The sequence below is a fragment of the Electrona antarctica genome, assembly GCF_951216825.1.
Source record: "Electrona antarctica genome assembly, chromosome: 11".
In the NCBI taxonomy this organism is placed as follows: Eukaryota; Metazoa; Chordata; class Actinopteri; order Myctophiformes; family Myctophidae; genus Electrona; species Electrona antarctica.
Genome location: NC_136792.1, coordinates 50,810,464 through 50,824,631, shown reverse-complemented (window position 1 = coordinate 50,824,631; position 14,168 = coordinate 50,810,464). Strand labels below are relative to the sequence as shown.

The 14,168-nt window shown below is 48.0% G+C and overlaps 1 protein-coding gene and 1 long non-coding RNA gene across 4 annotated transcripts in view; one reads left to right on the top strand and one right to left on the bottom strand.

Moving 5' to 3' along the window:
* Nucleotides 1-14,168, top strand: part of LOC306932850 — a 520,149-nt gene that overhangs the window by 418,698 nt on the left and 87,283 nt on the right. The window lies entirely within an intron of this gene.
* rap1gap2a (RAP1 GTPase activating protein 2a) overlaps nucleotides 1-14,168 on the bottom strand; it is a 186,425-nt gene that overhangs the window by 122,008 nt on the left and 50,249 nt on the right. For 2 of the 3 annotated variants that reach the window (XM_079514780.1, XM_079514778.1), the window contains exon 1: nucleotides 7,658-7,866. The exons of the other annotated variant lie outside the window; for it this stretch is intronic. In XM_079514780.1, the coding sequence (XP_079370906.1) occupies nucleotides 7,658-7,851 (194 nt within the window). In that variant the 5' untranslated portion in view covers nucleotides 7,852-7,866. Of the gene's footprint in view, nucleotides 1-7,657; nucleotides 7,867-14,168 lie in introns of those variants that run through there. 3 annotated transcript variants of the gene reach the window in all.

The following is a 14,168-nucleotide window of genomic DNA, read 5'->3' as shown; positions in this document are numbered from 1 at the left end:
GGCATGCACCCCTCGCTCACGGAGGATCATGGAGAGATCCGGCGTGCGGCAGTGGAAGTTTTACTCTGACCTGCACAAGAGTGAATACAAGGACAATGAACTGTTGTTTCCATCATTCTGTGATGCAGGACTTCCTCATATTACCCCCCAAATGAGAACTGCATGTGGTCAGAGGGGACCTCTCACACTGGCTGAACTGAGTGCTGCGTTTCAAGGCATGGAGGGGGGGGGGGGGGGGGGGCATCGACGGCTTGACAGTGGAGTTCTATAAAGCTTCCTGGGAGGAGTTGAAGGAGGACTTGTTGGAGGTGTTGAGTGAAAGCTTTGGAGGAATGTGTTTTCCGCAAGGTTGCAGGAGAGCGGTGTTAACTACTACTGCCCAAGAAAGGTGACCTAAAGGACATGAATAACTGGCGTCCAGTGTCTCTCTTCTTTCCACGGACTATTAGATTCTGTCCAAGGCTCTGGCCAATAGACTCAGGGAGGTGCTATAGACCAGGTCGTACACCTATAGACCAAACCTACTGCGTGCCTGGTATATGTCTATAGACAATATGTCTCTGATTCGTGATGTTTTGGACGTCTCTCGTTCATTGGGGTTAGACGTTGGTCTCATTTCGCTGGACCAACTAAAAGCTTTTGATAGGGTGGAGCATCAATACCTGTGGAAGATCTTACAGCGGTTTGGTCTATACACCCTGGTCTTATAGCTATGATCAAGGTTTTATACCAGGACATTGAGAGTGTGCTGAAGGTGAACGGAGGACTGAGCTCTCCTTTTAGAGCAGAACGTGGGGTCCGTCAAGGGTGCTCACTGTCGGGGATGTTGTATACCAGGGGTGGGCAACTGGCGGCCCGGGGGCCACATGCGGCCCCCACCTTCACTTAATGTGGTCCTCAGAATACTGATACAGTATTGATTTCAGCTGTTACAATTCCAAGCATGACCCGCTTTAATTACTTCGTGACTTGTATAAAATGACTAGTGCTTAATGACTAGTATTAAAATGTTATTGTCTTTTTGTGTCCAATGTAGTTATGTTAACAGTTCATAAAGTTAACATAACTATAACTAAATCCATTTGAAATTCAATAAAAAGGTTACTTTTCAGGATTCCAATTCAAAAATAGCAAAAAAATATTCAGGTTTTCAATTCAAATATAGCAAAAATAGCCTACAATATCTACAAGCTCAAAACGCGTCGCAATGCACTGTGGCCCTCTGGAGTGAGTGTAGATTTTTGTTTTCTAACCAAAGCAGGGGTAAATTGGCAAAAGAGTGAGGCCTTAGCAGTAGGGAAGTGGGGAGGTGGTCTCCCGAAGCTACCGGGAGGCTTAGTGTGGAAATGGGGGGGTATCAAGTACTTGGGCATTTACATTGGTGACGAGGTAACTATGAATACAAATTGGGAGAACGTAGTACAAGGAACATTAAACAAATGGAAACGGTTGCTACCAAAAATGTCATTCAGGGGGAGAACGCTAGCCATCAACAACCTGGTGGCCTGTACAGTTGGAGGCCATCGATATTGTCCTTTTCTTTTTGCTGAGGTTTGCGTGATCTGCGCAAAAGGACAGTTAACCCATTTTGGGCGGGAACCCCTTTTGGTGTTTTAAACATTATGTTATAATTTAGCTATTGAAAAATAGCAGATCTACAAGCTCATAGCGCGGTGGCGCGCTACGAGCTTGTAGGTCTGCTATTTTTGAAAAATCGTGAAAATATTTATTTCAGAAAACTGGAGGATTTAGAAGGATTTTTTAAAATTTTGAGGTCAGGCCCACAACCAGGCAGGTACCTGAATGTATAGCATTTCTACCCCTGCGTACTAGTCTACTGCTCATAGTCAATACTGTATGAACGTCAGCGCAGCAGTTGGTACAGACATACCATGTGCACAACACACTGATTCATGTTTACATCATCTGTTGTTATTTCTGCGTGCATGCACACGCACACGCACACGTGCGTGCATGCATGCACACACACACACACACACACACACACACACACACACACACACACACACACCGGGGAGTGTGTTATACTAGTATCATAACATCCGCTGTGTTAAACATGTCAGGCTCACAGCGGCAGGCTTAACCTTCCTGTTGCATTCATTAGTGTGTGTGTGTGTGTGTTTGTGTGCGTGCATGCGTGCGTTACTGCGTTGTGCACGTTGCTTTGGGAATACACATTTCATTCATTAGTGTGTGTGTGTGTGTGTGTGTGTGTGTGTGTGTGTGTGTGTGTGTGTGTGTGTGTGTGTGTGTGTGTGTGTGTGTGTGTGTGTGTGTGTGTGTGTGACGTGCACGTTGCTTTGGGAACACGCACGTTGCATTCATTTATGTTGTGCACGTGTGTGGTGCGTGCGTGCGTGCGTGCGTGCGTGCGTTGGTGCGTAAATCACTAATAGCTTAATATAGCAGAGGCTAGCACCTTAGAGAGGCCTAGCGCTCTTAAACATCATCATATTCCGGACAATCACAATTGGCGTCGTCAGTTTTCTGTCCTCACTTTGCTCAGCCAATCAAAACATCGCTATGGGGTGCTCAGCCAATCAAAACATTGCTATGGGGTGCTCAGCCAATCAAAACATTGCTATGGGGTGCTCAGCCAATCAAAACATTGCTATGGGGTGCTCAGCCAATCAAAACATCGCTATGGGGTGCTCAGCCAATCAAATCATCGCTATGAGGTGGTCAGCCAATCAAAACATTGCTATGGGGTGCTCAGCCAATCAAAACTTCACTATGGGGTGCTCAGCCAATCAAATCATCGCTATGAGGTGGTCAGCCAATCAAATCATCGCTATGGGGTGCTCAGCCAAATAAATCATCGCTATCGGGTACACACAGACCAGAGTAATCTAGTAAGAGAGTCAGGGCCGGCGGAAGGCACTGGCAAAGTGGGCAATTGCCCAGGGCGCCAACCACTGGGGGGCGCCAACTACAGACGGATGGATGGTTTGTCCATCTGTCCGTCTGTCGTGTTTACGGTGACAGTTGACGCGGCCTCTCTCTCATGCTGTTAAGTATTGTTGATAACAGTGTGTTCACATCTTTCAGCCAGTCTGAAAGTGCTGTATGCTGTTCATGCTTTGAAATCTAATAATACGCTGTTGATATGTTATGAAGGGGGAAGAAAGGCCTCAGGGGGGGGGGGGGGGGGGGGTTGCCCAGGGCGCCAGTTAGCCCAGCCCCGTGCCTTGAAGAGAGTGGCAACACTGGCGTTGACTCCCATTGTAACAATGGAATGCGGAAGTGCTCATTCTATCTCAATGGGATAGTTCCAATGTTTGGAACTGTAGCCCATAGCACCCCGCTTTGTGGCGAGATCAAAGCGTGTCGCCACTCTCTTACTAGATGACTCTGACACAGACACGTAAAGCTGGGCATGGGAGGGGCTAGCGCCGCCCATAAAAGGCTAACACAGGAAGTGAAAATATGGAGTTAGGAGGTTTCCGCCGGCCAGCGTCGATTTCACACCTTCGTATTAAAGATGTCATGTTACTACCACTGGTTGAGGTCGCACGCCCCTCTCTCTCTCTCTCTCTCTGACCCAGATACACGAGAGCTGTCAGCGACACGACGCGACACGCACGCACGCACGCAACGCACGCACGCACGCAACGCACGCATGCACGCACGCACGCACGCACACCACACACCATAAAACAACACAAAGGGCCTGTAATAAAAAAAGGAGCTTCTGCATTTAGACAGTCATTGAACCATGAAGGATGGAAGACGTCAGCTCACACGCACGCACGCACACGCACACACGCACGCGCGCACACACACACACACACACACACACGCGCGCGCGCGCGCGCGCACGCACACACACCCCCCAACGTCAGCTCACAGACCATAATGTGATTCTGTTCTTCCAGAAGCATCAGTCAGAGAAGTGGTCAGTCAGCCTGCTGTGCACCTGTACACTGACCACAGAGCACTGCGTGTGCGTGTGTGCGTGCGTGCGTGCGTGCGTGCGTGCGTGCGTGCGTGCGTGCGTGCGTGAACAGTGACTTTCTCTCTGTCAGTTCCCCGCTGTGCTGTTCCATACAGTACTAGCGAAAAATAAATAAATAGACCAGTCATCGCCCAATAGTGCGGGGACATTCAGAATCAGACCCTTCTGCTTCTTTTAGGCAATACAAAAATATTATAATACATTATACACTGCCTGGTTGGCGATTGTCCGCTGTCTTTCTGTTAAATAAATAGGCGTGTGTTGTAGACTTGACAGGGGCTGGTAATAGGTTTTGTTTTCAAGCACAGGGACGACTCAAGGGTCCCCTGCCCTGCGACTTTTGTGAAAGGACGCGATGACCGTGAATTTCCATCTTGGCCGTGTTGATGTCGCTTCTGTTGTTGACTACTAGTCTCCCCTCGTCCGTTCCGATGTGTTTTGGACAATACATTCATCTAACTTCCATGATCAACGCACTCAACGGGTGGTCCACTGTCACTGACACGTCCACTGACAAGTCCACTGACTCACCATTGCGTGTTTTTTTGTTCACTGTTCAAAGGCGATATGATGAGACTTTAATGGTTTCTAATTAGAAATCTTTTCCGCAAGTGTTTCCATACCCCACTTTTTCGATAGCCCAAAAAGTCCACCCCCTGCAAGCGCAAAAGTGAAGACTTTTTTTAGGTGTTTCCATTCAGGATATTATTAATGAAATACCAGGGCTTTATGGAAACATGACTATTGTCAGCAGCTCAAAGGGGAACAAAAATAGCAGAGTCCACCGGTGGTGCTGGGGTGGTGGTGGGAGCAAACAGAACTAATAGCAGAGCCCACCGGTGGTGCTGGGGTGGTGGTGGGAGCAAACAGAACTAATAGCAGAGCCCAACGGTGGTGCTGGGGTGGTGGTGGGAGCAAACAGAACTAATAGCAGAGCCCACCGGTGGTGCTGGGGTGGTGGTGGGAGCAAACAGAACTAATAGCAGAGCACGCACCGGTGGTGCTGGGGTGGTGGTGGGAGCAAACAGAACTAATAGCAGAGCCCACAGGTGGTGCTGTGGTGGTGTTGGGAGCAAACAGAACTAATAGCAGAGCCCACCGGTGGTGCTGGGGTGGTGGTGGGAGCAAACAGAACTAATAGCAGAGCATGCAACGGTGGTGCTGGGGTGGTGGTGGGAGCAAACAGAACTAATAGCAGAGCATGCAACGGTGGTGCTGTGGTGGTGGTGGGAGCAAACAGAACTAATAGCAGAGCATGCAACGGTGGTGCTGGGGTGGTGTTGGGAGCAAACAGAACTAATAGCAGAGCACGCACCGGTGGTGCTGGGGTGGTGGTGGGAGCAAACAGAACTAATAGCAGAGCCCACCGGTGGTGCTGGGGTGGTGGTGGGAGCAAACAGAACTAATAGCAGAGCACGCACCGGTGGTGCTGGGGTGGTGGTGGAGCAAACAGAACTAATAGCAGAGCCCACACCGGTGGTGCTGGGGTGGTGGTGGGAGCAAACAGAACTAATAGCAGAGCCCAACGGTGGTGCTGGGGTGGTGTTGGGAGCAAACAGAACTAATAGCAGAGCCCACCGGTGGTGCTGGGGTGGTGTTGGGAGCAAACAGAACTAATAGCAGAGCCCACCGGTGGTGCTGGGGTGGTGTTGGGAGCAAACAGAACTAATAGCAGAGCACGCACCGGTGGTGCTGGGGTGGTGTTGGGAGCAAACAGAACTAATAGCAGAGCCCACCGGTGGTGCTGGGGTGGTGTTGGGAGGAAACAGAACTAATAGCAGAGCCCACTGGTGGTGCTGGGGTGGTGGTGGGAGCAAACAGAACTAATAGCAGAGCATGCACCGGTGGTGCTGGGGTGGTGGTGGGAGCAAACAGAACTAATAGCAGAGCACACGCACCGGTGGTGCTGGGGTGGTGGTGGGAGCAAACAGAACTAATAGCAGAGCACACGCACCGGTGGTGCTGGGGTGGTGGTGGGAGCAAACAGAACTAATAGCAGAGCACGCACCGGTGGTGCTGGGGTGGTGTTGGGAGCAAACAGAACTAATAGCAGAGCCCACCGGTGGTGCTGGGGTGGTGTTGGGAGCAAACAGCGCATAACACCAACCAAGAACCATATGCAGAAGGAAGGCAGGAAGAATGCAGTCTCAGGTGAGCTTAAATACCCCGACCATATTGGTCAGCTGACTGCCACGTCAGTGACTGCTGCAGCGCATGACATGTGGGTCTTGCAAACACTGAATACACCCACGCAGCATATTAACCCCTCGAGTAGGCTATATATGCGCCATTGAGCACAGCATGAAGCCGCTCGAGTATATCTGACTGAACTAACTCTGCAAGCTACGTATCATTTAGTTTCCTTTTAGATTATCTGATTTAGTTTCCTTTTAGATTATCTGATTTAGTTTCCTTTTAGATTATCTGATTTAGTTTCCTTTTAGATTATCTGATTTAGTTTCCTTTTAGATTATCTGATTTAGTTTCCTTTTAGATTATCTGATTTAGTTTCCGTTTAGATTATCTGATTTAGTTTCCTTTTAGATTAGTACATTTAGATTATTACAAAACACTGAGCAGTTGAGACGAATAACCGTCTAAGTCCATCACTGCGTGAAATGAGGAGTTAACGGGCAATTATGGGCACTAGATTTGCCTGTAAACCTCAAGTTTAGCAGGCATATATTACATTAATATACGGTAATATATAGGTGTGATGGTACAATTCGGAAGTTTAACAGGAGTTTCCTGTAATATACACATCCGTATTCCATGCTGTTTGCGCAGTGAGGCCTATATAGCTGTCCTGACCCCTTATCCATGACATTATGGATAATTAGTGTGGACTTAGACGGTTATTCGTCTCAACTGCTCAATTATAAGCCCTGTGTTTTGACTTTAGAGCTATTCGAAAGTAACCTCGCCTCACCAGGCTTTCCACCTCTGAGGAAAGCCTGGTCTCCGTTTCATTTCGGGTATATTTTCCGCTCGGGAGCGGATGATAACGTTACGTCATGTTGTAGTATTGTTTTGTAGAGCGACAGGCAGGAACAACAAACACGAACTTCCTTTTCCCTCAAACCGGAAGAATAACAATAAAAGCTCTCGTAGCCTGCAGCTTTTATTGAGAAAAATCGGTTTGAGGGAAAAGGAATACCGGGTTTGTTGTTCCTGCCTGTCGACTACGAAACAATACTACAACATGACGTAACGATATCATCCGCTCCCGCCCGGATCATATACCGAAATGAAATGGTGCCCAGGCTAATTCGAAAGTAGCAGATTTACAAGCTCACATAGATCGGCTCATTTTCTGAAATGTTTGACGAAGCTTGAAAGAATGTGGGATTTGTGAGTATAAGCACTTTAATTTTACTGAAAATATATGTTGATGCCGACACTTTTGTACCTTTACGCAAGTACATTTTTGAATACAGGACTTTTCCTACTGTACTTCTACTGTACGTACACTGTGGCACTGCTACTTCTACTTATGAGTACTTCTTTCCACCAGGCACTGCTGCTATGCACTGACCCACCCCCAACCCCTACCCACCCCCCGACCCCTCCCCACCCAGACAACAGATGGAAAAACTTGTCCCATACGGTCACTCTCTGTCTCTACTTATACTCTCTCTCTCTCTCTGTCTCTGTCTCTCTCTCTCTCTCTCTCTCTCTTACCGGTCACTCTCCGTGCAGGACTCTCCTCCTCCTCTCTCGTCTCTCTCTCTCTCCTTCTCCCTCTCTCTCTCCTTGGCCTTGCGGGACTTGTGCAGCAGTCCGATCAGAATGACCGCGGCCCGGATGCCCGCCTTCTTGCTGTGGACTCTGCTCCCTCCTCCCCCTCCTCCCCCTCCCCCGGTGGACTGGGACATGCTGGGGGTCCGGGTGGTCCCTGGGAGCCCGGATGTTCCGGTGGGGTCCGTGTGTTCCCTGGGGGTCCGGGGGTCCGCGGTGGGGAGCCCCGGCGTGAGACTTTTATACCGTTATCCGAGGTCTCGAGGAGTGGCTCAGCCTGAAAACGTCCGAGTCACAGGGAGATCCCTTTGGCTTAGTGGTGGTGAAGATGTCGGCTTTTCAAACGGGGGAGAAGCAGGGGTTCGAATCCCCTGGCTGTTCTGACACACAAGGTCAGAACAGCAACGGTCGAGAGAGGGTGGTCCCGCCGATGAGGCTGGCGTTGAGCCTCGTACTGTTATCCAAGGTCTCACAACAGGGTTTAAGGTGGGCTGACGATGGGGGCGTTCCCCGCGGCGAAAAGAGACCGTTTATCCAAGGTCAGATCGGGGGGGGGGGGGGGTCCCCGGTGCAGGTCCCGGGCCGCTCTCCGGCTCGGTCAGAACGTTTCAAATAATCACTGAATTCCAGTTAGTTGTTAGTATAACACCCGTCCGGTGGCCACGGCCAAGTCTTCTCCCGACACCTCACTGCCGCGCCGACAGACTCGGGATCCTCCTCCTCCTCCTCCTCGGACTCAGCTGGTTTCGCTGAATCCACACTGTCTCGCTCTAAGGGTAAGATAAATCCACACCGTCTCGCTCCAAAGGTAAGAGGCACAAAAACCAGGGGTGGAAAAAGAGGAGGAACGGGAGCGAGGAGTATAAGAACTCCACGCTGGTTTAGTTTGAGACATATACAGTATATATGTGTGTGCTGTACAGTTGCTGAATATGTTGGCAAAACTTCTGGGGATCTTCACAGAGATCAGCCACACAGCCCCGACAAAACTATACACACACCACAAAACAAGACCTTCTGGAACAATTAAAACCCCGCCAAGAACAAACAAAAACAAATAAAAACTCCCAGACGACTGCAGCGTTCCATATATTATAGGCTCCACACTTCTGTTTGGTCCCGTGTGGTGGTGGGTATACCGTACCGTACCGTACCGTAGAACCGTACCGTACCGTACCGTAACCCCGTCCCGATCAGGTCCAGCTGGCGCTGTGTGGTCCCTGGCAGTGTGCAAGTGTGACGGCAGGGATACAAACACAAAAAAACAGTCTATAATATCTCTTCTCCTGAGTCACTTGAGTTGGGCTTTCACAGTTTCCACGCCGTCGGAGACCCCGGGGTACGGATTATTCCGGAGGAGCGTTACACTGTGTTCCTGTTGGTGGTGTTGTTATAATGTGTGCATCCAGAGTGGATGTTGCTGTGACTCCGGACAGAGCTCCGCTGCTGCTGCTGCTGCTGCTGCTGCTGCTGGTGGTTGTGTGTCCTCCTGTGAGCCGCTTGCCCCGCGCTCTGTTCCTGCTTTCCCTGCGCTGCTGTGTGCCGCTGTGGCTGGAGCTATGTGGCTGCATGGAGCTGTGGCTGGAGCTCCATGGGATAAGCAGCGCTGATGGCTGCAGACACACAGACGGCTGTGGCTCCGCACCATCTCTCTCTCTCTCTCACACACACACACACGCTCACACACACAGTGTGTCTATACAGCCTCCACCTCTGTGTCTACAGCACCTCCACCTTTCTGTCTGTCTGTCTGTCTGTCTGTCTGGCTGTCCCACGGCGGCTGTACTCTCTCTCTCTCTCGCTCTGTCTCTCTCTGCTCGTCACCTCTCTGCATGTGGCGGCGGTGACACAGCAGCCCTGTGTGTGTACTGTGTGTGTGTGTGTGTGTGTGTGTGTGTGTGTGTGTGTGTGTGTGTGTGTGTGTGTGTGTGTGTGTGTGTGTGCGCGTGTCTACAGACTGTCGTTGTGACACAGCAGCTGAGCACCGGCTGTCTCTCTCTCTCTCTGTTCCCTCCGCCTCCTCGGCTCACAGGCCACGCCCCTGCCTGCGTCTCATAGGCTGGGGAGTCATGGAAGAACCACCCCCCCCTCTCTCTCTCCCTCTCTCTCTCTCTCTCTCTCTCTCTGCCCTTGTTTCACACCGCAGTTAATAATTTTATCTTAATCTCCCTGACCTTGTTCTATCTATATATGATTTCACGCACGCACGCACGCACGCACGCACGCACGCACGCACGCACGCACGCACGCACAATCTCAATCCAAACAGTCTTATCTGTGGTTATTGCTCGCTGTGTGCCAGAGGAGGACAGACTTCTCTTCTCATGTGTTTGATTCTGAGCTACATGAATTATGACACGTTAATCCAGATTCATCACACATTATCCCAGATTTATGACACATTATTCCAGAATTATGACAACTTATTCCATGGGGAAAAAAAGATCTTTACTTCTCACCTGATTCTATACCAATCAAATCTGAATAATACGGTTGTTTTCACCAAATAGACGTTTGGTTTGGTAGGAGGCTCGCAATGCGTCCCACTGAGCAAACTGGGTGAAAATAGTCTAAAAATGAAAGTTTTTTAGCAGTCTAGGCTTAGATTAGACTTTGAAACAACGTTGTTTCAACGTCTATATATAGACGGTCTACATTTAGACCTTGATTAGCCAGGCTAATCCAGGCTAATCAAGGTCTAAATGTAGACCTTGAAACGACGTTTTTTTAGCCGCGTTTTTTAGCCTAGACTGCTAAAAAACTTCCATTTTTAGACTATTTTCACCCCAGTTTTTAGACCATTTTTGTTTGCCATTTAGACGTCTATTAGACTACAAAGATGCTCAGTGGGGTCGCTTCGCGACCCGTTGCGAGCTTGTAGATCGGCTATTTTCAAACAGCCGAAATGTTATATACATATATATATATATATATATATAGGGGCTGAAGTGGTTCATGCATGTTTTGCAAAAACAATCAAAAACGACAACGTAACAACGTAACTAAAGTTTTCAAATAAATGTAGTGGAGTAAAAGTACAATATTTGCCTCTGGGATGCAGTGGAGTAGAGGTAAAAAATATATTGTATTCAGGGCCGGATCTACCAATAGGGCACTTTGGGCACGTGCCCAGGGGCCCTTGGGCACCAGGGGCCCCTTAAAAAAATGTAAATAATAATAATATATATATATTCTTTTTAGCTCCACAGAAAATGTCCCTGCTAATCCGAATAAAATAAATGGTGACTAAAAATATTAGTGTTTCATTGTTGGTGAGAAGGGCAGCTGAAGAGTGCAGTTGTGTGTAAAGCAGCAACAATGCGCTAGATTGGCTGTCACTCTGGGGGGGGTAGGCGACCGGAAATAGGCCAATATAACGGCATAAAACTGCCCCAAAACGGCTCCAAAACAGCAAAAATGTTGCGCGCGCGTGAAGGGGGGCCCTTCGAGCTTCAGTGCCCAGGGGCCCTCAGAGGTGTTAATCCGGCCCTGATAGTATTGTAAAGTGCAGATACCTCAACATTTTACTCAAGTAGAGTACTTAAGTATTTATGTGCTTAGTTACTTCACACCATTGGTGTGCAGACGTGCCTGCCGGGCTTCAGAGAAGATGATTAGTTTTATCTATGTATAACTGTGCGTGCGTGCGTGCGTGCGTGCGTGCGTGCGTGCGTGCGTGCGTGCGTGCGTGCGTGCGTGCGTGCGTGCGTGCGTGCACACACATGTCTCCCTCACATTATCTGGAGAATCACCCGAGCGGTCGGCTTCATTCTCCAATGATTGATGTGACATTTGGGATTGGCTGTCGTACTGAGATATCTACTGTATGAATCCACACATCACTGTCTGGTCTGCAGGCTCCCTTCCTTTTATGGCCATATAAGATCCCTGTTGGCGTTATGTATACCTATCAGATACCTTTTTTTGTCACCCGAATCCGTGTGTGCATATTTATAATCCACGTGTTATCCGCCCGCGTCAAGTAATTATTCCAATTTATAAATCCGCATTTTGCCGAGATTTTGTGCATTTTTAAAGCTATAAGCCTATAGATAGATGCCATTCATTTATTTCCTGCATGATTTCACCCGCGGTTTATCCAATATTCATTTATAATATCATTTGAATGACCCAAATCCACCCTAAACTGCGGTTATCCACGGTTAACCGCGGCTAAAACCGCCATCCGCAGGTCTCTAATACCTAATAATATCTAATATATCTGTCAGACTGGTGGTACTGGACCAGAGTCATCTAATAGAAGAGTTACAATATAGAGGGGGCAGAAACAGAGCGCTCGAGCGCTGTTCATGCACGTCTCAAGAGTTAATTTATTGTTGAGGGGTTTGAGGGTGTGTCATGTGTAAACACAAACATTGTCCTAACACAAACATTAAATGCCATTGACAATGAATGGCCAGCTTTGAGTGTTGGTGTAAACACAAACATTACGTAAACACAAACATTGAGGACGAAAGTGAGGACGCAAATTGTGATTTGCCCAAATGTACGATGATAAAAGCACCCCTCACTTCACACGGGTGTGATTTTTAATCGTCTGTATTACTTACATTAAAGGACCACTTTTCAACCTATCTTCATATAATATGTCCTCACTAATAATCATGATAAAATGGCACGATTTGTTTCTACTCATTTGTGTCTCATAGGACACCAGTGACCCGTCCACCAGTGACATCATCGCTAGGCAGACTTTCTTTATGTTTTTTATGTTTAGATTTTTGAGGGGCGCTAGCCCCTCCTATATACAGGTTTAATGTTTGTTTTTAGTTCAATCTTTGTTTTAAAAACGCCATTGACAATGCAGGGAAGATTTAAGTCATCTTGTCCCTAACACAAACATTAAATCCCATTAACAATAAAGAGTATTTAATGTTTGTTTTGACACCGTTTGTTTTACTTTTCAGGACTATAGAAAGCCTGCAGTTTCTATTAGCTTGGGATTCCCCATCGATGATGTCACTGGTGGACGGGTTTCTGAACTGTCCACATATGAGACACAGACAGAGTAGAAACAAAATGGTGCCATTTTATCATGGTTATTAGTGAGGACCAATTATATGAAGATAGCTTGAAAAGTGGTGAAGTGGTCCTTTAAGAATTCTACACTCTGCCTGTCAGTATACCAACACTGGGGAATCGCTGCTCTAATTGCATTGTGGGAATTGTTGAAGCGGAGGAAACTGTCACCATGTTGACAAAGTTTACCTAGACGCTGCCATGACGATCATCATCATCATCATCATCATCATCATCAGCATCATCATCATCAGCATCATCATCATCGTTGTCCAGCCAACCCCCGGAGGGACACTGGGAATGTTTTGTAGCAAATATAATTAGCCCTTCGCTATAAGCCCCAGCCCAAAAGCGTCGGTCCAAATAGTTTAACAACCGTTGCTATAGAGCGCCGAAGTCCTGACGTCACTCGCTCGTCCCCGCCTCGATTCCCCTGGTTCACGGAAGTCATTTCTCTATGGAGAATAACATGGGCTCATCTTAAAATTGTTTCATATAAGAGTTGTGGTCTCTGCGTTATTGTCAGGGAGGTGTCTCTGTATAGTTTGCAACCGTCAGTCAACTCATATATGATACAGTATGTTTCTAGCGAAAATGTAACTAATTCAGTAGCAGTAACAATACCGTCAGTTGATTCTTCATATCCATATGAGTGAAGCGGCCTGGATGATTTGTTCATTTTTCAAACACAGTCCTTATATGAGGCGATCTAAAATCCCCCTATGGGGATTACAATGCAAATAAAAAGTACATGAACCCGTGGATTTGCTCCCTCTACCGATATTGATGTCAGACGTCGGTGCTCTATATAAAGCAGTGGGTTTTCAACCCTTTTCACATTGAGGCCCATTGTTTATTCAGCATTTGAGCCACGGACCACCGATGGGTGACATTTAGCCTCTCAGAGCCAAAAACGTAGAACATTTTGTAGAAGATTGTGTCCACAATTCCATGCAGTAAGTTGACAGGAGTCAGGCACCCGTCAGCAGTAGGTTGCACGCTCTACTCGCGCACAAGTAGGCCATTCATGGCCTACTTGTGTGCAAAGCCCAAGTTGGCAGCTGGACAGAGTGCATTTCTAGTTTAACATGCATCTCAATTGGGGAGATGGACCCACCAGGGGTACCAAATGGACCCTTAAAGGTCTGTAACTCTGAGAGCGTAACACATGGAACCAAATGAACCCTACAGGTCTGACACTCTGAGAGTGTAACACATGGAACCAAATGGACCCTTAAAGGTCTGTAACTCTGAGAGCGTAACACATGGAACCAAATGAACCCTACAGGTCTGACACTCTGAGAGTGTAACACATGGAACCAAATGGACCCTTAAAGGTCTGTAACTCTGAGAGCGTAACACATGGAACCAAATGAACCCTACAGGTCTGACACTCTGAGAGTGTAACACATGG